The following is a 26,791-nucleotide window of genomic DNA, read 5'->3' as shown; positions in this document are numbered from 1 at the left end:
TACATTATGTATTCTTCCAGTGGTACCATATGATCTAATTTTCCTTTTTTTTTGTGCAGTTGAAAATCTTTATTCAGTCTTATTGAACCAGTGCTAATGAAAATAAGGTTATTTGAGAAAAATGCTGCAGACTGATCATCAAATAAATGTGTCCTCATAATAATATTCTCCAAACTGAAAACCAAAACATGGTTACCACGCAGTATTGTAGAAGTGCTGGATTTTCATATCATATTTTAAATGTAAAGAAAGAATTTGGGACCAAATCAAACGGTCAGTTCACAAGGACAGCAGTTTGTTGATAAACCACTTATTGTAGACGATAAGTTTTTGTTAGACCTATCCCTCTTTTTTTTTTTTAATTTTAAGGTTAACTTATAGTAATATCGTAATTAAATATTAAAAATGTAAAGTTCTGGTGTAGAAGGAATAGAATTATACTTACAATATTGTAATGACTTGGCAATTGCTGCTTAGCACTTCTACCGGTGCTAGCTGAATGAACATAAATTTTATAAAATTTATTGTTTTTGAGCAAATTTAAATTTTATTGAATTTTGTTTAAAAGTAATGGACATGAGAACTTATGTTTATGTTTGAATGATTGCTTTCATATCAATTTTTCATTGGTTGATTTCAGTCTTGTGGTTTTTGGATTGTACATATTGACTTTTATAGGAATTTCAGGTATGCTGACAACAAATATCACAGTTAAATTTTGTGCTGATAAGTTGTTTACCAGATATGAAAACATGTTATTCAATGTAAAAGCTAATATAATCCCTGGCAGCCATTTTGTTTTCACGACCAAGTAGTTAGTAATGCGCATGTGTGTAACTGAAGCAGATGACATAGCGAATATTTTTCACCAACGCCAATAGAAAAAAAATGGGGTATTTATTCCGAAAGCTGTTCTTAACATGGGGAGGTTGGGGGTGTTTAATCAAAAAGCCGTTGTGCATGTGCATTACCAATTCCTCGGTTGTGAAAAAAATGGCTGCCAGGGATTATATTAGTTTTTATGCAGGATAACAAATGTTTTCATATCTGGTAAGGTACTTATCAGCCCCAAATTTAACTGTAATATTAGTTGTCAGCATACCTTTTTAAACCTTTTAAAAGTCGACATTTCGAATGTGAGCGGTGAGTTGTACCTATTTACAATACCTTCCCACGGGACAGAGTTAGACACCAGGGTCGTTTTTTAACGTGGAGAAAAGGGTACAAGAATAAAAATTATCTCAGTCGTGAAGGATTTCTCCTCCACTGAAAGAGAACGAGAAATGGAAGTGCCGCATCTGAAGAACAGATACTACACTTTGATCTTAGCCAAACCAGAAAAATTGTATTTTAGTCAGAGACCAATTTTTTAAAATGTGTCATTGAAATTATTTGTTTTCTCAAAATTAAATAATTATTTATCTTTTATTAGTTACAAAAATTTCTAAACATCTATTTTATGTTGTCATAATTTTCTTAAAATTATTTGAATTCAACATTCAAAGTATAAGAAAAACTTTCTAAAAAAAGACACAAAAACTTTAGAATTTTGGGTTAAAATTAATATTTGTTTATCTAATCGATGAATAAAAATGAAAAGATATGTAGGGATGTCTTTGCCTTATTTCTTTACAAAAAAGAAAAGGAGAAATTATTTATAGAAAAAGAGAGAAATTAATTAAAGTAAAGAGAAAATAAAATTATCTAAAGGGAACAGGAGTAATAATTTATTTATACTATAAATATTTTCAATTTCAGAATGTTGAGCAACATTTACGTATATACTTGGGGGTGGGGAGAAAGAAAAAACGTAGAAACTTGACATTAGCCCAAGTAAATTTTTCTATCAAAACTGTACTTAGAATTTGTCTCCTATCGTGAAAGATTTACCTAAGAAATGTATGAATTTTTTTCATTGAATCTTGTCTTTGTTCATAAGGGATTTTAGGCAAAAAAATAATTGTCAAAAAATATTTTTTTAGACAATTTCCCAGCCTTTCAACGTAGCTCTCATGGGGGTTTCTGCCCTTGGGCAAGAGCCCAGGGCGATATGTTCTCTTCAATGCCAGCCAGCCAAAATCTGTTTTTCAGAACAGATTTTATCAAACGCTAATTCCAACCATCCATCTCTTAAGATCATTCTGTTTTCCTCTCTAGAAATTACTCTTTCCTTTCTCTATCCCATTATTTTATATTCTTTTTCTTTTTTTCTTGAATCTCTTCTTTCTCTATCTTAACCATATCTCTCTCTAATTCTCTTTTACCTTTTTCTTTCTTTCTCTCCAACTCAAATTATTTTTCCTTTAAAGAAACTGGCTTATCAGTTGCTGGGTGGTCCAGCATTTGAATATGTAACATCTGACCCAATGACAATGTCTTCCTAGATACCAAGGTAGACTTTTTGTCCCTATGCCAACTTTACTGTTCTTTTCTGTTTATCATATCGGCAATAAAAACATTTTCCAGACTTTGGAGAAAAGAATGAATTCCTTAAACCCCATGTCAAACACCCCACCCAGCTCTTAACCTGTAAGCAAGGTAAATTAGTGTTACCTGTGCATACAACATTATTATAGTAACTCACGTTATATTTATACAAGTAGGAGAATTCATATATTTTGTATGATTGAGTCTCCACAGCAATTACGTGGCTCGATCTTCAAAACTCTAGAACTTTCTATCTTTTAATGGTAAGACATCACACACTCTTAGTTCTGCTTATTAGTCTCCTGCTGTGCAGGTTTTGAATCCCACAGTCACTGCACTACTAGGTGTATCAGAATTTTTGTAGGAATTTTTGACACCCCTAACACGAAACTGCAAATAAAATATAAAAAAAACTCATAATTTCTCTTTTAAAACTGGGTTGTTTATTTTCTTTATGGATTATACTTCCAAAATAAACTATTAAAGTTGTTTTAAAAGTAATAGAAATATTTTTTTTTATTTTTTAAAAAACATGAAATTAATTGAATTTTACGAGCTCAGTATTTTTCAATTTTTAAACTTTAAAAATCTATCAAAATTTTTCTATTGATTCAATTTTTACAATATTTTCAGGGTCAATGTGAAATTTTATGCTCTTTCCAATAAACTGAATATAATATTTTAGACAAACGTTTTTTTTTAAATTCACCCCCCCATTTTCAAATGTCTATTAAAAAGTAAATAATTAATTTACGCACCACCAAAGTTTTATATATCACAAATTGAAGTTGAAGATAAAAGATCAATAAATAATATATTCAAATTTAAAACAAAAAAAAAGTAGCGTTTTTTAGAAATTTACCTGTAATGTCCGAAGTTTAAAACCTTTTTTTTTTTTTAAAAAAAACACGTTGTTTGTTTTTTGTTTTTTTTTTAATGAAACCTTGGTCCTTGCTCCTTCAATTGAAAAAAAAAATAGAGCTTGAATTACATTTTTCGAGGAGTTATAAGCTTGGAAAGACGGGGTGGAATTATTCAATATTTTTCACGAAATTTCTGACACACCTACTGCACTACATTTAAACACACTCAGGAGTTGTGAAATAACAAAATAGCCATTTTTTTGGATTACTATATTTTATGTTAGCTGATCTAACCCGCCGTTGGCCAAGACTATTCATACTTTCATTTCTTGTTTTGAAACCAAAATAATACCTATACTATTATATAAAAGGAACATTGTCTAGTTGTGTGTTCATTCCCTATGGACTCCTAAACAGCTAGGTCAATTTTTTTGGAAATTTCACACAAATGTACTTCATGTGCTTAGCTTAGCAATGTTCTTAGATAAGTTTTGTATCTGAATGTCTTCGGTAAGGATTGATAATCGAAAAAATCTGATGAAAGAAGAAAGGGCAATTTTAACTAAAGTTAACACCTTATACAGCCTAACATCACAAGTGCATTTGACAAGTTTTATTATCACACAAGCAAAAAGGTCTGACATAAAATCAACAGTAGACTTATTGATATTACGGGGGCGTGTCTGAAATGAATGTTTCCTTTTAGAGCACAATTGAACCATGATACTTGATTTTTGCATTTTAAACTTTAATTCCAGTCATTAAATAAAAATAGTTTTCTAAAATCAACTATATTACTCTGGAGTGTAATGTTGTCTACAATGTATTGTGGACTAAGTCACTGCGGGGAGGCATGTGAAGCTTCCACTTGGTACATTATGGTGGTTTCCCAACTAGAGTAGGCAATTGATTTGATTGAAAAATGGGCAATTTCACCAATTTCGATGACAATAAAATATGGGAGGGTGAAACATTCATTGATCCTCATTCAATCCTGGGTAACGTCAGGTCTCCTTGCTAGTTAATTTATAATCTATTGAAAGCCTGTGCAAAATAATGTACAAACCTGGTCTTTTTAACTCTTAAATTAATAACTATTTAAGATCTGGAGTTTTCATTTTTTTTTTTTTTTATTAAAAAGAATTTACGTAAACACTTGTCAATCTGGACCTAACACAGACTTTATTAAATAAATGATACAATACATTAGCAGTACCATTTAAGAAAAAAATAAGAGTTTGCTATTATGACTAATAATGACCTATTTGAAACCCCTCGACTTAACATTCACAGGCAACATGAATTGGAACAAATACAATGAGGACATTGCTAAAGCTGCTGCAAAGAAGGTGGGTTCCCTCTACCATTCTAGAAAATTACCCACACCTGAGAGTGCCATGTATCTCTATAAAATCACCATTTGCCCATGCATGGAATGTTGTTGTCACATCTGGACGTGGCCTTTTACTCTAATAGTTTTTTCTTTTCTTTTGACGACTAGACTTTTGAATTCCCTCCTTGTTTCCTGCTGCCCTGACTGTACTAACCTGCAAAAGTTTAAATGTATGTGAACAAATATCTTGTAGACACGATTCTAAATATTAGCCCCTTATATTCAAGTCAAAATACGCAATGTTTGGGGTGGACAAGAGTAAATAAAAGAAAATAAAAAAAATCTCTTACGGGGTTAATTTTTTCTACCAACTGACTCATTGTATATCTGTCAGCTGCTATTGTGGATTCTTTAATGATTTTTCTTTTTATGCCCGTCAACTCGTATTTCTTTCGTCATTTGTTCATCTCTTAACTTTTAATCATTATCATTTTCCTTTCTTTGTTCAATGTTCAGTTTTATTCAGGTATCTTAAATATTTCTTAAACTACTCTCCATTTATAAATTTAAAAATTACGTACGTAAATATGTTTATAAGGCTAAAAAAACAAATTTGCGTTGTTTTCTAGCCTTCCAAACGTATTTCATAAATTTCAAAATATATGCAACACTTCAAACGCAGGTAATATTTCTTTAATTCATTTTGTGCGACTAATGCGGCACCCTGCTGATTATTGTTTTTGAAAATCATACCATTAAAAGACCTACAAACTAACACTCTTGCTCGCAGATTACACCATGCGGACCAGAAAAAGAGAAAAAAACAGGCTTTCATTGATAAGGATGTATTCATTGAAATATTTGAATGAAACGAATAAATTTGTTTATGAAAATTTTTTAAAAATATGCATAGTTTTCTAACCTTCCGAATGTATTCATGTACATAATTCTTAAATTTCAAAATATCTGCAATGCTTCAAACACAGGTAATATTTCTTTAATCACACTTCATTTTTTTATTTTAATGCTCTAAATTGTATTTTTGGACTACTGTTCTCATCTTCAGTGTTATTTTCCCCAACGTAACTTCTGATTTTTTTCAGGCTTATCTTTATCAAATCCAGAAATTTGCATGGAATTTTGACCAGAACATTTTATTTAATCCATGGGATTAGCATCCTTTCATTCTGTCGGCCATGACATGGCAGCTCAGGTGCATAGGCTCGTGGTTGAGATGCACCTGTAGCCGATACCTGTGGCGTCACACGTGTTTTCGTCTAGTGGTCGAATTCGTTGTCGTCGTTGGTTGTTCTCCGGTTCTGCTTTCAAATCAGCTTCCAAATATCACCTGGGCTATCGGAGAAATATATTGCATTCACAACGGCGTTTCCAATTAAAGAAAAGAATGTCAAAACTTAATTGGTTTTTCTTAACATAGAATTGATTATTGTCTTCGACTTTACAAATAATAGTTACACACTGGCCTAGTCATGCAACTTAGGGACTGGCAGTTTTCTTTCCTTTACCAAGTTCTCTGTTCTTCATCTACTGTCAGTCCACGGGAAGGGATCAGCTGCCAGAGCGAAAAGAAGATGCTGATTAGCCAAGTGTCTCGTTTTTATCAAATCAGCAATTCCTCCCTCCACTTTTTTGGAGTTATTCTTTCTCTTTCCTTTCCTCTCCCCCTCTTTTATCCTATTAATTTTTACTCCTTTTTTTCTTTTCTTTCTTTTGAATTTCCTCCCTCTCTCTATTCCCCTAATTTCTACTCTTCCTCTCGAACTTATCTCTACCAAATTTTAACCCTCATTTGCACTGAGGTGTTAACTTATCAAATTAGGGGTGATTAGTCACCCCAGTCGAACAATGCTTGGCAGCGACCCTCACTCTGACCCCCCCCCCCACCCCACCCCAAGCTGTCAGCTAAGATATCTAGGTTTCTTCATATCGCTCAAAGAGGTTTTAAAAACAACCTTTTTGTTGTTAACAGATATATAACAGCAACACGATAAAACAATTATCATTTGTTTTTTTCCTTTCTGACAAAATCCCATAGACATTTCTGTTTAAAACAACATCAAACCATCATCATCATCATTAGAATTCAGCCGTGTGAATTCCTCTGAATTCATGTCGACTAGCAAGGTCACTCGGCATCGCTCAGTTTCCATCAGGTCACACAGGGAAGAAGTCCTAAGTAATTCAGTTTTATTTTGAATGCCGTCCCATATTAAGAAACTTAGAAGACTAACTTACAACTAAATTTTACCAAGTACTTATCTACTATGCCACTATGCCATGGATCTTTGTGGACAATAAATGGTTCCGTTTGAAATTATGTTCAGATTCCTAAGATTGACAGAAAAATTTCAGAGTTCGACAAGATACATTTGAAGAAAGTTACATCGGCGGAAATGTTGTGAAAATAACACTTGAGATGAGAACATGATTCAGAAGAATCCAAATTAAAAAAAAATGTCAGACAATTTTAATAGAAAAATAAAATGTACATCCTTATGAATTATGTTTCATTAGACTTAAGGAATAATGAATAAATGAATATAAAAAAAAAACAGTTACAAAATTAAAGCTGATATTCTTTTTCCTTTCTTCTCACTTGTTAATAAAATAATAATATAATGATGGTCAAGGTGTTTAGCATTACAAAAACAAAAAGATGTGACAACAGTTGGAGAGGAATTGGAATTTTTATCAAACAAAACTGCAGCAACTTTCTGTAATGTAACAAAGTTTATAATAAAAATTGCAATTCTAACACTTTTTTTTTTTAATGTTATAAACTTTGCTAAACTTTTAGGAAAAGTTTTCTTTGATAAAAATTATAATTACTCTTCAACTACCATCGCATTTTCAACATTTTAAAAAGAAAAGTACAATTCCACTAAATTGGTTTTAGCGTATCAAATTCTCTTCTGAAAAAAAAAGTCTTAATCAACAAGAGTTATTTCCCATGCATCAGTTCCTTACTCTATGTAAGCACTCTTTTATGTTGAAGTGTTTGATGTTTGTCCAAATTTTCTCCATATTAAAAAAAAATATAGAAAAATTTGTATTGTACAGTTTTATTTCTATAAAGATCACAACTTTTAAGCCAATTTGAGTTTTTTTCCAATGCTCCCATGTTAAGAATGGCTTTCTAAAATCTTGTAAGTTTGAATTATTTGGTGTTCTCTAGCTTGTTTTCAAGATGACTTTGCAATATTGTTGCTGTTCATAGTGTACATTATTTTCTTTTTGTCACGGGTACATATATCATACAGATTTTTCTTTATTTGTTTCTTAATATAAAGGGAAGTTTCAACAAGCACCAACTGTTTTCCATAGTTTTGTAATACTTTCAGCATTTTTTTTTTTTTCTTTACATGGTGGTCACCACTTATCCAGGCCCAGAAGCCACTTGGGGATAAGGGTTATTGCGTGTACAGTAATCAATGGGATAGTATCGTAGTAATCATTAGTATTGGAGATTTGATAAAATGTCTTACTTAAGGGGGCAGAGCATCAGGAATTTGTTTATGTTGGACTTGAAGACGTCCAAGTTGTAGTCAGGTGGGAAACTGGCAAATGGAAGAGAGTTCCACAGGCATGCAGTTCTAAGAAAGAAGCTTTGTTCATGGAATCTACGTTTCGATTTAGGCATAGATAAAGAGTGGGGAAAATTATATTAGCATTTCTAGAATTTAAATAATTTTAAAATCACAAAAACTAAGAAAAGTTAATGTTTTTCACTAAAGCTAATTTTTGATGTTTTATCATATCCAATAATTTAACTTGCTCATTAATATTCTTAGATATTGTTATCATTAATTAATACTGTTATTTATCCTCCTCATATAATGTAGCAAACCAAATTTCTCAAAAGGAAAAATTAAAAAGAATGGTGTTTGTGGATTATAATTGGATATAAAACATACATTTAAAGTAAAATTACTTTATTATGTGACATGTTGGAATTTTTACAAATTCCAAAAATTATAAAATATGATAGAAAAGTAAGATTTTACAAAAGAATTATTGCTATTGTCTTGTATTTTCTCAATTAGACATTTTCTAATACTAAATAGCGGAAATTAATGAATACCAAATTGGCTGCAATCAAAGAAAATTAACAAATACAATAAAACTGTATAAAAAAGAATGGTTCTTGTAAATCATAATTGGATGTCAAAGAAATGCACTTTAACCTTTTTTTTATCTGGTTGAACTAAATGAATATAATGGCATAAATAAAGAGGGAATTGATTCGAACACGCCTTGTACATTAGTTATTAGTTCAGTATCTGGGTATGCTGTCTCAGAGTGGAATATTTCATTTGTTTTCATAAACACTTTTTTTTTCTTTTTTTTTTTTTTTCCAAGTACTATGGATAATAATCAAAGTAAGTTTATGAAATACAAAAATTCACAGTGGTAGTTTAACTATTGAACTTCATAATTTTTCCATTTTGAAGACAATCCTAGTATCATCAAAACTTTAAACTAACTAAAATTAACAATAAATATTTTTTTAATCATCTACATCATAATTCAGGTCATAAAAGGTTAAGTAAAAACACTATTACGTGATTATATGACATGTTGAAATTAGTAAAAGTTCCACAAAATTCATAGAGTAAAAAAGTAAATTACAATTAAAAATAAAATTTATTGAATAATATAATTTTATCATAGTTGTTTTTCTCCTATTGCGGCCAATTCTGTATGATAAACTGACTTATCTCCCATGTTCTCAGTTAATTTCTGTTATTTCTAATTAGAAAATGGTGGCTTAAGAATATATGGAAACATCAATTTTTTGTGTAAAAGTCTTAGCAAATCTTCTACTCCATCATTTTTCGTAATTTTTAAAATTTTTACTGGCATTTCTGCATTACATGGACGCCACCCCAATTTTTTTTTTTTCTTGTGCGTTTCACTAAACTGTTCCCAGAGGGGGTGATTCTCTCCATTCAAATTGTTTATTAATTTAAAAATTAAAACTATTACATTTTGTTGACCCTTCAACAGGTGCCACAAAAAACAAAACTAAAACTATATTTTTTTACAGTGACAATTTTATTTTAATTCAAAAAAATGTTTTGGAAAAAAAAAAAAAAATTCTAATGTTTTAATTTGAAAAATGTTTCATTTAAATTATTAAATTGTTCAGAAAAAAATCCAATTTTACTTTAATTCAAATGTTTTGGAGAAAAAAATCCAATGTTTTATTCAAAAATTGTTTTATTAAAATTATATATCATAATGCAGACTTTTCAATAAATATTTTTACAATTTTATATTTTGATACATTTTTATACAATAAATGTTTTCGTTTTCAAATATTTTTGTGTTCGAAAAAAAATTGTTTATTATTTATTTGCTGTGTTATTTGACTGAGAAGAAATTGGAGTTATCGCCCCTAAAAATGGCGCCGTCCGTGTAATGCAGAAGTGCCTTTTTACCAATTTTGACAGAACACATAATTAGTTATACTGTTTTTACTTAACATGCATTTTTTAATATTTAATAATGCAGAAGCGCCAAAAGAATGTGGCAACATCTCTACTGTTTCAGTTGCTGAATGTATTTGACTTGCTTTATTTTTTTTATTTTTTAATTTACTAAAATTTTTACAAATGTTAATTTTTGAGTTCACATATCCTAGATAAGTGTTTTCAATCTCTATTAATAAAATTACCTTATGTGTTTGTATTTTGCCTCAATAAAACTTGCATATTTTTTATTAACTACAAATTATGATTACTCTATGGTGCTCAAGAGACTTTATTTTTTACCCATTTTTTTTTCTTTGTTAATATGAATTGTTTGAATATTAAATTTAATTATTAGAATTTCATTCAATCATTTAAAGTATTAAAATCAAATTCTTATAAAGCTATCATTTTGTTAAGGTAAATTTGGTTTAATGTCTATTTACAATATTATGTCATATAAGTTTTTATTTTTGTTGTTTTGAACCAATACAGTTTTAAGGGGAGGTAACTCTTACAATATTTATTAGTAACACTTGGTTTTTCTTAATTTCTTTTAATTTTCATTCAGTTTATTTTTTTAAATTCATTTTCACCCAGAACAAGGGATATTGCCACTTGGAATGTAAGGGGCTTCTATTTGGGATCGTGTCTAACAGGTGACTGTGGGTAGTTTAGCAGCAAGATGTCTATTAACATTACATATAAACTTCTACAGATTAGAAAACGGGGAGATAATTCCAAAATCTAGTAGTCCAAGGGAAGAAACTATTAGTGTAGAAAGATTTTGGGCATCTAATGACCTCACCTGTGAAGGGGTAGGATTTTGTTGCTTGTTGGGTTAATCTATGTCCATCGAGGGGGCACAAGTGCTATGAGTTCATCAGAACACATTCCATTAAAGAACTTGTAAAGCAAGTACAAGAATGCAATGTAAAACAAATGGATGATAAAACGGCAAATTAGGATGTGTAAAGCATACACAACCCCCTGAAAAATAGAATCTTCGGTTTTGTCAAATAAGGACAATGATTCATCATTTATTAAAACATTTTTTAAAAAAAACGAATCTTTAATAACCTCTTTTTTTTCTTTTTTTTTTTTTTTTTCAAAACATCGGAAAAAAAACAAGCAAAAAAAACTAACGTAAGGCAAACGAACGATGTTAAATGTAAAAATCGAAAAAAGAAAACAGAAAAACGAACATTAAAACCAAAAACATGTGAAAAATGGCTTAAATAAGCCTGTTTTGATATTAAAAATTAAAAAATCGGTGGGTACCCGGGTGTTTTTGGGTGTGTGGTCGGGGGTGGATAAGCGAAGTAAAAAAAAAACAGAAAAACGAACGTTATGTGAAAAATGGCTTAAATAACACTGGTTCAATATTTAAAAAATCAAAAAAAAAAAGACATCTCACACCATGATTCGAATGCAAAACGTTTAGATAACGAACCAACGCGCTAACCAACTGAGCTAACGCGACATACATGAAATTTAGTCAGTTCTTCAACTATTTAAAGTAAATCAGGTCATGACGTCATTTGACACATGCGTAGAACCGGTCGTCGTCACGAGAGGACTGTTTTTGTTCACCCCCCCCCCCCCTGTCGAAAATTGTCGATTTCGGGATGAAAATAATTAACGTTTTTGACCAATTTTTCGATATTTTTCGGGCAAAGGATGGAGCTTCAATATCATACCGAGTTTGTGAATTTTCATCGTGTCTGTCGAAAGTTTTTAGCGGACACACAAACAAACATACATTTTCGCTTTTATATATATAGATAGAAGATGAAAATTCTATATTTATACGCAAAATAAAAAAATGGATTAAGCAATTATTATAGCTGAGACCCGTGCTCATCACCAGTATTTTGCAGTTTATATACTTAAAAATCTCCTTATGTGTGATTTGGAAGCCTTCAAACTGTCTATTCCTGACTATTTGCAAAGTTTGTGCATGTGTTTGTTAGTGTAGTTTTGTGTGTTTGCGTGCATATGTATGTGAGTGAGTGTATGTGTGCATGATTTTTGTGTGAGTGTGTGTTTTGTGTGTGTATTTTTTGTGTGTCTGTGTGCGTGTGTTTTTTGTATCAACCAGACTATACCATAGCACTATAATGCATTTTTGTTTCTTAAACCACTTGGCTATTTTAATCTTACTAATGAGTGAAAAAAAATGCTGAATTAGTTTGTGAGTTTTTAGCAGCATCATTTATAAATAAATAGATGGATGTCTCCTAGCGGCTTCGGCTGCAGGGAGACGGGGGGAGAGTGCTCGTCAAGGATTCGTTCTTGATACTCAGCCCGACAGGTGAGGGGACGGGAACCAGCTCAGCACCTGTCGGACTGAGGTACACTACCTGGGTATTACTCTGAAGGTCCATCTTCCCAGGCTTTGCCACCCGGCTTTCGGGCGGGTCAAATTAATTGCTTGTCACCTGAGGCACCCCGACCGGGAAATGTCGACGGGGATACTCAGGCAATGTTTGTAATTGCAAGAGTGCCCTCCTTTAGGGGAGCTTGTTTTAATCCCCACCTTCATGCCTTGTGTCAAATATTGGTGATGTGGGAACCAATCTAAATATCTACCCCCATTAGTAGTCAAAAATATTGCAACAGTTACTTCTTTGAAATCATTATCCATTGGTACTTGTATGATTATAGCGTTTTCAAGTCTATTTTTAAAATGCTCATTTCTGCCACTTTATGTAATTCAGCTTTAGCATTATGTACTTGCATAGGATATGAATCCGCGCATACTTTGTCATTTACACTGACTGTTTTAATCTCACATATGTATGCATCAACCAATAAAAAATTTACCAATTCCGCAAAGGATTAGGGTTACTCTTTACTTGTAGGTATAGAGATTTTGAATACATAATTCTATTAATTCATGGCCTGGTGGTGATAGCTTTTTTGGAAATCGAATATACTAAAATGTACATTTTGCTACTATTTCTTTTCATTTAATATTATTAGAGAGTTTCTTAATTTATTCAAGATAGTTCCGGGTTTCTTTTTTTAATTCATTCTCGTTAGTAGCTCCTATAGACCATATATTTCTTATCTTCTAAAACCTGTTCGATGGCCCTTTGAAATGTGACACTAGATTTTTTTTTTTAAATCTAGATTGCATCCACTTTTGTATTTATCATTGTTACTTCTTTAAAGTTATTGTCGATTGGTATTTGGTGATTATGCCATTTTCAAATCAGTTTTTGTAAATCCTGTTTTCAGAACTTCAAATGGTAATTTTCATACCTCATTAGAAGATGGGGAAACTTTCTTTTTGTAAACTCGTTTCCTTTCCTATGTATGAGTTAAAAAGAAACTGTAATTTTAGAAAGGTTTCCAGCATTCCAGTAATTACTGGAATGATGAAAACCTTTCTAAAATTACAGTTTCTAGAAGCATGAAACAGAATTTCAAAAACTACCAAGTGCAAAGGAGATATAAACGATTGCACTTAAAGGGACTGTTAAAATCTTAAAAAGATCTCTCAGTTGAAGATTTTGAAATAGCAGGTGACTGTTTGGCATCTGGTAGGACACCCCATCTCCAACAAAAAGATTGAAAAAAAAAATATAAGAATTGAATTTCATCTGTTATTTTATAATTTATAAAATTATATTATTAAAATAACTGACGAAAGTAGACATTATTTCACTTCAGGTTATTCTCTTCAATATGTATTGTGGACTAAGTCACTGTGATGGACATGTGAGTCTTCTTCTCAGTCTGGTGGATTCCCCATTAGAGCAGGCAATCAATCAATTACAATGAAAGCATTGGAAGTGTGGAACATTCCTGGGCAACGTCAGGTCCCTACTAGTATTTACTAAATTTAACTTAGCAATTTGATATCGACTTTTTGCATTGCTTTTATTTATTTTTCTGTACCTTCTAAACTCTGTCTACCATTTATTATCCTCCTCTCTCTGCATTTATTTCTCACTACCCCCCTATCTCAACCTCCCCATCTCTCTCTACCTCTCACTATCTCCTCTCTCCCCCTCCTGCTGTTCCCCCTCTTTTTTTTTTGCCTTCTGTAGCTCTCCATCTCTCTTTCTCCTGCTCCTTCTCTCTCTTTCTCATTACTTTTGTTGCTCCCTCCTCTCTGCTCCCCCCTCTCAAGTCAATTCGAAGTGCTAGTACTTTTACTAAACTACCTTAGACATCCTTGACTAAGGTATTTGTCTCTACCCTTATTTCATCACCTCGAAATCCATCTTCCCCAGACGTTTCTTTGCCAATCCTATTTCCCAATACTTAGTTATACTTGTGATGGCATTCACTTGGGATAGGTTGAACCAGCTCCAAATGAATTTGTCACCATTCACGATTCCATTGTCACACATCAAAAATGCGAAGGCCAGTCATAGCTTCTAAGTAAGCTTAAACCGTTGCGTTATCAGCAATAAAATTTAACATCTGACTTCGCCCGGATCCTGGCTTTGCATGTATGCAATATATCCAATATTCTCCTGGTATTCATCACCTATGCAACACTTCAAACAAAGTGTAACGTGTCTTTGTAACTCTTTTCAAAACACAATTTTATACCAATTTTCTTATCTTTGTGTATTTCTTCAAATTGAGGGAGCAAGAATCAACAGTAATAGATATTAATATTGAGTGTATGTTTTCATAAGTATTGCCAAAACAAAATATGATTAAAAAATTTTTTTTCTTTTTTTTGTGTTTTTCGATTTCTTTTTTTCTTTTGTTTTTTTACTTTTCATTTGTTTTTTTTCTTTTGTTTTTTTTTCTTTTGTTTTTGTTTTTTTCTTTTCCCTGTTTTTCCTTTTCCCTTTTTTTTCCTTTTCCCTTTTTTCCCCCGTTTTTTCCTTTTCTTTTCCCGTTTTTTCCTTTTTTCTTTTCCCGTTTTTTCCTTTTTTCTTTTCCCGTTTTTTCCTTTTTTCTTTTCTCGTTTTCTCCTTTTTTCTTTTCCCGTTTTTTCCTTTTTTTTTTTTCCGTTTTCATTTTTTCTTTTCCCGTTTTCATTTTTTCTTTTCCCCGTTTTCATTTTTTCTTTTCCCCGTTTTCATTTTTTCTTTTCAGTTTTCTTTTTTTTCCTTTTCCGTTTTCTTTTTTTTTCCTTTTCCGTTTTCTTTTTTTTTCCTTTTCCGTTTTCTTTTTTTTTCCTTTTCCGTTTTCTTTTTTTTCTTTTCCGTTTTCTTTTTTTCCTTTTCCGTTTTCTTTTTTTTTCCTTTTCCGTTTTCTTTTTTTTTCCTTTTCCGTTTTCTTTTTTTTTCCTTTTCCGTTTTCTTTTTTCTTTCTTTTCTATTTTCTTTTCCCCTTTTATTTTTTCTTTTCCTCTTATTTTTTTCCACATTTTTTTTTCGTTTTTTGTCCCGTTTTTCTTTTCTTTTTAATTTCATCTTTTTTTTTTTTTTGTGGATAAAATACATCATGTTGGAAAGTATTCAATGATGCAGTGAAATATTTAAAAGCCTTAAATAAAATTTCTTTGTCTACATAAAGATGGCCATCTTATACTGCTATCGATTTCCAAGCCATGAAATAATGAGGCATGCTAAGTGATAAGTAGAATTAGGATTTTGCATTTAACTGTTTACACTGCACTGCAAGAGATACAGCATAATTACGTTGACACACTAGTCCTCCTCATTAGATCACCTAAGTTAAGCAATATTGAGACTGATCAGCACCAGATGAGGAACCATTTTTGAATATCAGGCACTGTATGTAGGAGGATGTTGACACCTCCCTGCCACAACTGCAAAAACCTAACATCATCATCTCCTCAGATGAGGATATACAAGCGACTGAGGATTGCTTATGCATTTAATATTCCCATGATACTTCCTCCTTTGGAGGAAGCCGATTCAACCCACCTAGGATGAATGTTGTTGGTTGGCAACACTGCAAGCAGAAAAATATGAAATAGAAAGTCTGTATTTACTATGAGGGCAAAGTTAGACATGAGGTTGTTTTTTTATGTATGGAAAATACAGCTTCCCAACTTGTTTTATATTTGGTAGTATGTGGAGTTTTATTTTCATTATGAAACCAATATATCTGGCATCACATTAACATGAAAATTCGATAGATTACCTAGAAGAAAATAATGGAAATAAATTGGTCTGTTTTATGGCACAGTAACCCTTTTTTGATTTATTACTAAAACACGAAATTCCTATTAAAAGTGATTCACTCTATACATATATATTGAACACAAGTTTCAATTTTACCCATAATGATGAGAAAGGGGTTGTACATCAATTGTTTTCTTAAAAGTTTTAGTGAATATTGCACAGATGTCGAAAGTAGAATAGCAAACTAAGTACCACAAACTGATGGAGCAGTACAATTCTGTGGTTGTCATCGTAAAAACCTCCAGCTTCCTAGTAGATTGTGAAATATCGCTTTTGACTGACTGACTAATGAAATGGGCTTTGTGAAACATTGTTGCTATTTAAACGTGTAACATAATACTATGACAAAGCAAGAAACATAATTTTGACCTATTCGTAATACGAGCAATGGGTGTCAGTTGGGAATGTGCATAGGATGACTAACATCAATGATCCCCCCCCCCTAAAAAAAATCTCACTGCAAAAACTGGAGACATGTTTAAAATTAAGCGTGCATTTGATTAATCTTGAACACTGATAGGACAATATTGGTTGAAATGGTTTGTGCAAGAAAGCTTGGTGCAATAAATATAATAAAAGGCTGTTTTGTAATGTTGTTTGTATTTATGTACCGTTTTTCTCATTCTGTCTATCTCTCTATCTTTTTTTATTCCCCTGTTTTCTCTATGCTTTTCTCAATATTCTTCATGCAACTATTTGATGTTTTTCTTTCAGTTAAGTGAAAAGGTTGGTTTTTCATTAAAACAATCCGTAAGAATGGCTTTTCAAATTATTTCTTCATTTTTTCAATGGTTTTTTTCTTTTATGAATAACTAATAAAGGCGGGTTCATTTTAATGATATTAGGCAAATTTATCTGCAACAAATTATCTACAGTGATTATAATTTTCTACAATAATTACTCCACAATTATAATTCGTCTACAGCTATTAGCCTACGATTGCGATTCGTCTACAGCAGATTAGCCTACGATTGCGATTCGTCTACAGCAGATTAGCCTACGATTGCGATTCGTCTACAGCAGATTAGCCTACGATTGCGATTCGTCTACAGCTGATTAGCCTACGATTGCGATTCGTCTACAGCAGATTAGCCTACGATTGCGATTCGTCTACAGCAGATTCGCCTACGATTGCGATTCGTCTACAGCAGATTCGCCTACGATTGCGATTCGTCTACAGCAGATTCGCCTACGATTGCGATTCGTCTACAGCAGATTCGCCTACGATTGCGATTCGTCTACAGCAGATTAGCCTACGATTGCGATTCGTCTGTATCTATAATTTATCTAGAAACTTTTTTGTTTCTTGATGAATCTTTAGCACCTCTAGTTTGTTAGAACAGCACACAGGACTATGAAATGTTTACCAGTCTTTGAATATGCAATATTTTCTTGAGAATTACAATTACCAAATGCATGCCATATATACGGCATAACTATGTTGACATGCTAGTTCTCATTAGATTTCTGAAATTAACAAATTAACTGGCCAGTACCAGTTTTGTGACCATTTGGGAACAGCAGGCGCTGTATGTAGGAAAATATCAACACTTCTCTGCAGGAAATGCAGAAACCTAATGTTATAATCTTCCCTGACAGGGATATATATACAACTGGGGGCCTTGTGAAATTGATATTTCTAGAAACTTCCTCCTGCAGAAGAAGCTAGTTTAACCCATCAAGGGTGGAATGCATACTCTGCTTAAGTCATCAAAAAGTGCATTCTATGTAGTTTGAGTCACACTGACACCTTAAACAAAAACACCTTTTTAAGAGTTGGAATGTCATAAAATCAGATTTGATAAATTTTAATTCTACAGATAATTTGTTCTCAGAACAAGTTGATAATGCCGAGTAAATTGTAATTGATTATTAAATTAACTTTTGGATCCGTATTTGGATTCCTTGGACTATTGTTCTCATCTTGGGTGTTGTTTGCACAACGTTTTGGACGATGTAACCTTCGACCTTCTTCAAGTATATTTTGTCAAATTTTGGAATCTTTCTGACAAATTTGGGGAATTTGTACAGAATTTCAGACGGAACCTTTTATTTAATCAACAGGGGGTAACATGCTCTCGTTCCATCAGCTATGACTGGATAGAAGTCCTATCTAATTAGCAATTGAATTTTTGGATCGCCGCGCTGAGGATTGAACCTTCAATCTTCAGGGATTTAACTTTTACAACTGAATTTTACCAAGTACTCTACCCCCCCCCCCACGTCGTGGCTCAAGATGAGAATACTAGACATTCCAAATAATATGAATAATCAATCCTCATCTCAAAAATTCAAACCCGTAACTTTACGATGTTTCTGGCTAAAAGGATCCCACCAGAGCTACAGTCATAAAAAGATAGTTTTATGGTAAATGCTTGTTAGATGTTGAAATTAGCCAAATTTTCATCAAGAAAAAGAATTATTTTCTTTCTCTGAATTGAAAGCAACATGTAAAATTTTAAGTGTTTAAAAAAACATGTCTGCCTTTTATTCTGTTTGAAACAATAACATTAAGCGTCATTAAGAGCAGAAAAAAACCATAAGGGCTTCCTGATATGTTTGAATTGTGGAGGATAGGATGCTCTGTTTATGTTATTGGGATCCCATCCTCCTTTGTTAATGAATGGTAGTGATTGAGAAGCATGGGTCGCATAATGAAGAGACGAAACATACCAATATACGATAACAATTAAATGTATATTTATTTATATAAAAATACAAGAGAGATAATAAGAATAAGGATAGTAGAGTTCATTAAGGAGAGAATAACGTTACTTGCATTCAGTATTTGACGAGAGGCCGGTTGGCTGGCCATGCGTTTCGTCATATCTTGATTGTTGAGAGTTCAACAGAAAAGAGAAAGAAGTCTGTAAAACAGGAAGTGACATATTTGCATTGCCCTCTGGTGGCCAGGCATGTGTCTCCAGAGTTAAAGGGTGATAATCAAGTTTAGCTTAAGAGTACTGTTTTGTGTCTGTGTGTCCGTTGACTTGGAATTTCAATTCCCACAGAATAGATGTTGCTCATGAAAATCACTAGTTATTGACCAATGAGGGACCTAAAGCTGTCAGAACATTATCTAAACTGAATGATCCTTAGTAGCAGTACTCTTTAATTCAATATAAAGGTAATATCCTGAATTAGTGGGTGACGGTAAAGAATACATGTAACCCATCATGTTTTCCGCATGAGACGGAACCATTATCCCGACACATAAAATGTTAGTCATGGATTATTTGGAAAACTTGATATAAGTATGATGATATTCTAAAAACTTCTTGAAGAAATGGTCATTCTCTTGGTTTCGTGTCCTGGATATGACCTTAAACTATATCCGATGGTGAGGCCCCAGCTTGTGGGCTTTGGGGAGTGTGGAGCCACGCTTTAATTGCCATTGCTCCCAGGTTCACTCTGGCCCAGAGTGGTAGTACTTGTTAGGGTCCCAACTATGGGTTAAATAGAAACCGACTTAAAAAAAAAAATATATATATATATATATATAATTCTATTAAAAATTTTTCTTCAAAATCACTGGATTCGGCATTAAATAACCTGAAAAGGGTTGATATGCCATAAAACAAACAAACCAACCAACCAACCTTGGTTTCATTTTAGTAGGAGGACATGTCTCTACTGGTTGATTCTTTGGATCAATCAGGTGGCAAGAACCTCAGAAAATAAGCAAAATGAAAGAGCTGACTTTGTGTTTACACCAGTTTCTTCCGGTTGAAATGTGCACACTATAAAACAAATGGGTAATGAACTGACAATTTAGAATGCTTAAGGCATGCCCCCCCCCACCCCAATAGAATCTTCAATTTTGACAAATAAGGATTTGTTTATTTATTTATTTATTTGCGGACTGTTATCATCTTCATAGATTTTTCATGACATTTCGGCCAACTATTCCTCTGGTCTTCATCAGGTGGTTAACTGCAACGGGATAGGAATGCTAAGTCTCTTAATTGTATCCCCAGTAATTACTGTCTTCCATAGTTGTTTTCGTCTCACCACGTTTTGGCTAACTAATTCTCTGGCTGGTTTTGGGTAAGATTGAAACCGCTATCTTCAGATACCTACAAAGGCCAGAGGAATAGTTGGCCGAAATGTCATGAAACGACAACTATGAAGATGAGGATAACAGTCTGCAAAAAAAAAAAAAAATGAATAAATATACAAATAAAATAAAAAAATAAAATATTCCAATAATAAAATAAGGATTTGTTTGTTTATTAAAAAATTTTGTTAAAAAAAAAAACGCAAAAAATGAATATTTATTATACCTCCACCTTTTCCCTATATTAAAATAGTTGTTATTTTAGATACATTATTCAGGCGGAGAAAGAGAAAGAAATTGGATACTACTGGCATTTTAACATCCATCTCACCTAACTTCTAATCGAATTATTATGCTAATCGATTCTCCTGCTTATTATACACGTTATTAATCCTTACCATTTTTATAGCTTATACCTTCTTTCCTTCACTGCAACCTGAATATGTGACATGATTTATCGAAAGAAAATCTTGGGAAAAGATTTACTAAAAACCAAAAAATTAAAATCAAATGAACCAGCTTTTATTAGTGATTTTTTAAAAAAATTCTTTCTTTCTGGTTTTTTGCTTCTGATATTTAACCATGTTTTTGACACCGCCTTGTTCTTGAAGGCCAAAGAACACCTACTGTTGCCTCCTTTTTTTGTTTCCTTGTATTTATTTTTTCTTAAAGAAAAAACGCTTTTCAGTTTTTGTGAACAATGTGTTTGTGCATCTGCATATATATATATATATATATATATATATATACACACACGAGTGATGTTCCAAAAGTAATGTTTCCTATTTTTTATTCTGCCTGAATGAATCGAAAAGAATTGCAAATTGCGTTATGAGAACTGAACATATGCATTCATAAAATGAAAGCTTTATCTCTGTGGCAGATATTTACTGTATGAGACTCTATGAAAGAAGCGCCTGTTGTCTCAGAAGCAGAGATGAGTCATTGACTTTCTCCATGCAGAAAAAATTTAAACCGATCGACATTCACCAGTATCTGTTAAACGTTTACAAATCTCATGCAGTTGGTGTCAGCAGAGCTAGGAACTTTTACTTTTGGAACGACGATCGTGTATATATATATATATATATATATATATATATATATATATACAATGGTCATTCCAAAAGTCAGGCCTTTTAGTTTTTTATTCAAAAACGGACCTGTTGAAGATCTACAAAAATGGGAGTGCTACCATTAAACTGAGCAACCTTTTGCGTTCCAGAATTTGTTTTTCTACATACATAGTTATCACCATTCTCAAAGCATTTTTGTCAGCCTCTTTTGATACCTTGATCATAAAAGTCCAGAGTGCACTTGTCACTCACATCCCTGTCGCCCTCTAAAATTGCCAAACCCATCTCCTAACTGTGCTAATATCAACTTTATCAGCTTCGTAAATGTTTAATAAATGTCAGTGAACATTGATTAGTTCAATTAATACTGCATAGAGAAATTCAATGACTCATCTATGCTTATAACACATATTCATATCAGAGTTGCTTTCTTAGCATCTTACACTGTCAATATCTGCAACAGAGATGAAACTTTCAGGTCATGAATGCATAGGTTCAGTCATCATAGCAATGCAATTTGCAATCTACTTCCTTTGATCCATTCAGGTGGAATAAAAATTAGGAGGTGTTACTTTTGGAACGTCCCTTATATATATATATATATATATATATATATATATATATATATATATAGTTTACACTTGCAGCCACTTTTTTTTTTTTTTGTCACCTTTACTGCCTACAAGTTATAATTTTTTTGAATAGGTGTAGTGTTTAGCCATTATAGTTTGTCTAAGATGTCTTTCATTTGGTTTTTCTTGTCGCTTTTTGTTTATATTAGTGCTTAAACATACTTGTTGGTCTTGTGCCTGACTAGATAGAATTTTAGATGGATGAAATCTGTTATAGTTGCCCGTTCATATGCTTCATTTTAGCAGCTTGAAACGCCACATCTTTTGATAAATTTATTCGAGAAATCTGAACTACTGTGAGAAAAAAATACTTGCCCTAAATTGTGATTCCACCAAATCCAAGTTCACTGTGTCTCCTTGATGAGGAAGTGGATAATCCGTTTCAATACAGAGGTGCTAGAAGATTACCGATTCCGGAGCGGGTATTCTGTTAGTTAATAATCAAATTCATTGATCAGAACAATTTTGCATGACTTATATGCCTTCTGTATGAAGATGCCTAAAAATAAGCCAAATTTCACAAGTAAAATCTCTGTCTTTGAACTACTCGTCTATAGAAGACAATATCACAGGACTCCTTCCCGGCTAACTATAACATGGTCGTTTTCAAGTCTAATGTGAACAAGTACTGATTGAGACCTCCTCTTAAATAACTGTTCTCTCATTAACCATTATCCTCCAGTTGTCTATGGCAGGGGTTTTCAACTAGAGTCCACAGACCACTGTAGGGGGTCCTAACCAATTTAAAAAATTAATACGGTTCCAGACTTGCTCCAGAAAATGACTTGTGTATATGTTTATAAGAAATATTGCCAAGAATTAAAAGTTTGTGCAGAGTCATGCAAACACATCTTTCTTCCTAAGTGTGTATTAAAAAAAAAAAAATCCTGTGTAATAAAATTATTTTGCAATTATAAATATTTTATTCCACCTGAATGGATCCGAGGGGATTGCAAATAATAAATAAAACTACTACTGTCTTCATTTACTGAAAAAATTAATTTTTTGATAAAACAAAATTTTATTTTGTTGCATTTTCCATCAGTATGGAATATTAATTTATTTGAATACTTATGTTGAAAGTAAGCTTAAAATCAGTTTTAATTGCATTAATGCAAATATTATGTATAAATTTCATAAGGAGTCCGTTCCTAAATCCATCCGTCCATCCATAGCCCTTGAGACCCTGGAGGCGCATAGATCATCTACAACTTTTTGTAGATGTTTTTGTAGCGAGGAGTTCTTTTTACAGGGTGAGGGTACTGGCCCCACGCCCAACCTTCCCAGAAGGTACATACAGTGCCTAGCCTTCCCAAATGGTCACCTATTTGGTACTAGCCAGGCTCAATGTTGCTTAACTTCGGTGATCTGGTGAGAAGTGGTGTGTCAACGTGATTGTGCCGTACATCCATTCTTAAAGGAAAACCTGAAATATAAAGGTGGTCCGCAAATAAAAAAAAGTTTGAAAATCCTTTGTCTATGGTGACTCTCCAGTTAAAAAAAAAAAAAAAAAAAACATATACAAAGAGTGTCTGAAAAGTAATTCCTCCTATTTTTTATTCCATTTTAATGGATCTGAGGGGATTGCAAAATGCAGTTATGATGACTAAACTAATGCATTCATTATCTAAAAATTTCATCTCTCTGTTGCAGATATTGACGGTGTTAGTCTCTAAGGTAGCAACTCCTGTCATGGATGTGCGTCAGAAGCATTGATAGATCATTGAATTCCTGGCAAAAGTGCATTAAGAATAGTGGTGGCTATGTAGAAAAATAAATTCTGAAGCACAAAAGGTCACATGTTTTAATGGTAACTCTCCCATCTTCATAGCTCTTCAACTTTTTGAGGTAAAAAAAAATAGGCTTTACTTTTCGAATGACTTTGTGTGTGCATATATATATCTACATTTATATATATATATATATATATATATATATACACACACACACACACACACACACAAGAATATATATTTAAAGAACTAATGAAGGATTCTTTAAATGGAGATGTATCAAGATGAATGAATTTATTTATACCTAGGCATTTCAAAGCCTAATGCTTCTTATCAGAAGAGGAGGAAGGAGCTTGGTTACAAATATAGCTAGATGTGACATCTAGCTTAGGGTACATTAGGAAGGAAATGTTAAAATACCTCATATAGAAAGGCGATAATAGAAGGATGATAGGGAAAGAAATCAAGATATTAAAGAACTGGGTTACAGAATAAGAGAAGTGTATATCTAGTTTAAGGTGCATTAGGAAAGAAATGTTTAAATACATGATATAGGAGGGAAATAATAGGAGGATAGGTAAGCGATCCGGGGGATTACTAATATTTGGAGGGGGTGTATACTTAGACTAACAGGGGTCTTAAAAGTTTTAAGTGAAGTTACCTTATAACACTGATGGATAAGACTAATGAAGCTGAAAATTGGTAAAGTAAAATGGGTGCATTAAAAAATAGTATCTTTTGGAAGGAAGATGGGGGGGGGAGAAATGAGGAAAATATAAGAATGATAGGATATCTAATCATAAATAAAATGGTGAAATGTCTACAGAAAGAGGGGGATGGTACTTTTTATACCTAGGCATTTTCAAGCCTAATGCTTCTCATCAGAAGAGCATTTATAATACTCTGTCTGATTGATGTTTATTCCTTATTGAACTGACGAATAAATTCATATATTAAAATGTATTTCATCTGGTCTATTATTTTCTTTGGGTGTGTGTGTGAGTGTATATATATATATATATATATATATATGCTATTAAACCTTAAATAGAATCGTTATTTCAAATACGGTGTGAAATTTGAGACTTGCGCTTTAGAGGTCTTATGAAGAAATCTGAATTAAGGGAATCTTGCTTGATTTGTGTCTGATGACAACTTAAATTTGATTGTATTTCGGCAATAACACATTAAATGTTGTCTTCTAAGTAGTCTATTGTGTCTGGTTTATTAGCATAGACATGTGACTTTACATATCCCTAAAGAAAATAATCTAACATGAACATGGTGACTAGTTGATTTTAGCAGCTTGAAACACTGCACACGCATTTTGTTAAACTATTTGTTCATCAAATTTTTCTGTCAGTAAATTGTTTGTATAGCACATTGTGTGTGTCCTGCGACAACTACTGAATGAATTGCCAAACAAAGCTAAACTCAAAATAACCAATAGTTGCCAAATTTGCAATTCAAAGAAAATAGTTGTTTATTTAAAGTTCTCCGTATCTAAAACAAAAACCCCATATATATATATATATATATATATATATATATATATATATATATATGTGGGCTTGGTACGTTTCGGCATAGCCAATTTGGCATCGCCGTTTTGGCCTGGCTGATCTTGCATAGCCAAATCAGAATCAAATTAGCGCTCTGTCGTTATAGTCAGATTTTTTTTTTTTTGTTTTTTTTTTAGATTTTTAAAATTAATTCAGTAAACGAAGATATTTTTTCTTTGAATAAAATTGACATAAAAATTATTTGATTTATTATTTAAAACACAACACAAAAACAAACAACACTCAGTTGTCAACGAGATTATATGTTCATATTGTTTTTCTTAATAAAATATATAAAAATATAAAATATTTAAAGTTTTTAATCTTTAAAAAATTATAAAATAATTCACCAAAAGCTTTTGCAAAAACATGATTTTTCCTTAAAAAAAAGAAAGTTAAATTGATGTAAACATTGAAAAGTTTGAATTATTAAAAGAAAAAAATTAATTAAAAAAAAAAATAAATAAAATATAAGATACTTATGCACTTAGGTTACTCTGCTGAAACAACATTATTTAGAAAGCCATTCTTAACATGGGGAGGGGGAGAATGTTTTATAACTATTCTGTACTTTCACCTAACAATTTAATAAAAAAGATACCGTGAAACTTCAATTTAACTTGAAAGTACTATTTAAAGAATAGCATGGTAACAGAAGTGCTTGAGCACCATTTTTTTTTTTTTTTTTTTTAATTAAGAAAAATAATATGAAAATATAATCTTGTTGACGACTGAGTGGGTACCCGGCGTTGCCCGGGTGTTTGGAGGTGTGTGTGGAAACTTCGGGGGTGGGGTGGGGTGGGGGGTTAACAAAAAAAAAAGTAAGTATGAGTATCGAACCCGAACCCTTGAGGCAAAGTTGTAAATTAAAGTGTGAAAAAAAAAAAACGTGCGACGTTAACCATTGCCCCACCGTGACATGCTAACGGAAGCACGTTTGAATTTATTTAATTACTTGGATTTAGCAGGTGCTCGTTTTAATGAGTTAATGAGGTCAAGTTTGACTGTGGGATTTCATTTACTGCTGAACGCCCCCCCCCCCAAGATGTTATAGGAAAAAGACTAACCCACATGCGGCGAGCGACAAATGTTGAATATTTATCTTCCCGAAATCAAGCAAATTAAACAGGTGAGCTTTGTTGTTAACTGTGAGATATTACGATTTATATGTGATATAAAAAGTTTTAAAAAGTTGTGAAGCGAGTGACCGCTTCTCTGAAAAAAGCCTTTTGTAGACGCACAGAAAAAGCGAACACATATACATACATACATTTTCGCTTTTATATTTATAGATGGTTAATTTTTGTGCTTACACACTTATGTTACTGTGCTATTTTTTTAAAATAGTATTTTCAAGTTAAATTGAAGTTTCACAATATCTTTTTGTTAAATCAAGTACTGAATAGTTTTAAAACATCCTTCCCTCCCCATGTTAAGATTAGTTTTCTAAATTATTACCTTGAAAAATCCTCGAAAATATGGAAAATATCT

At 32.3% G+C, this 26,791-nt stretch overlaps 1 protein-coding gene across 6 annotated transcripts in view; it reads left to right on the top strand.

The window, feature by feature from the left end:
• Positions 1-26,791, top strand: part of LOC145243903 (nicotinate phosphoribosyltransferase-like) — a 328,038-nt gene that overhangs the window by 255,861 nt on the left and 45,386 nt on the right. For 4 of the 6 annotated variants that reach the window (XM_080107013.1, XM_080107009.1, XM_080107014.1 and 1 more), the window contains one exon: positions 16,955-16,990. The exons of the other annotated variants lie outside the window; for them this stretch is intronic. In XM_080107013.1, coding sequence (XP_079963139.1) covers positions 16,955-16,990 — 36 coding nt within the window. The remainder of the gene's footprint in view (positions 1-16,954; positions 16,991-26,791) is intronic. 6 annotated transcript variants of the gene reach the window in all.

This window comes from Euprymna scolopes, chromosome 22, assembly GCF_053919585.1.
Source record: "Euprymna scolopes isolate OS-2025 chromosome 22, ASM5391958v1, whole genome shotgun sequence".
Taxonomy (NCBI): Eukaryota; Metazoa; Mollusca; class Cephalopoda; order Sepiida; family Sepiolidae; genus Euprymna; species Euprymna scolopes.
The sequence above is the reverse complement of the archived record's forward strand: the minus strand, read 5'-3'. Positions and strand labels throughout refer to the sequence as shown.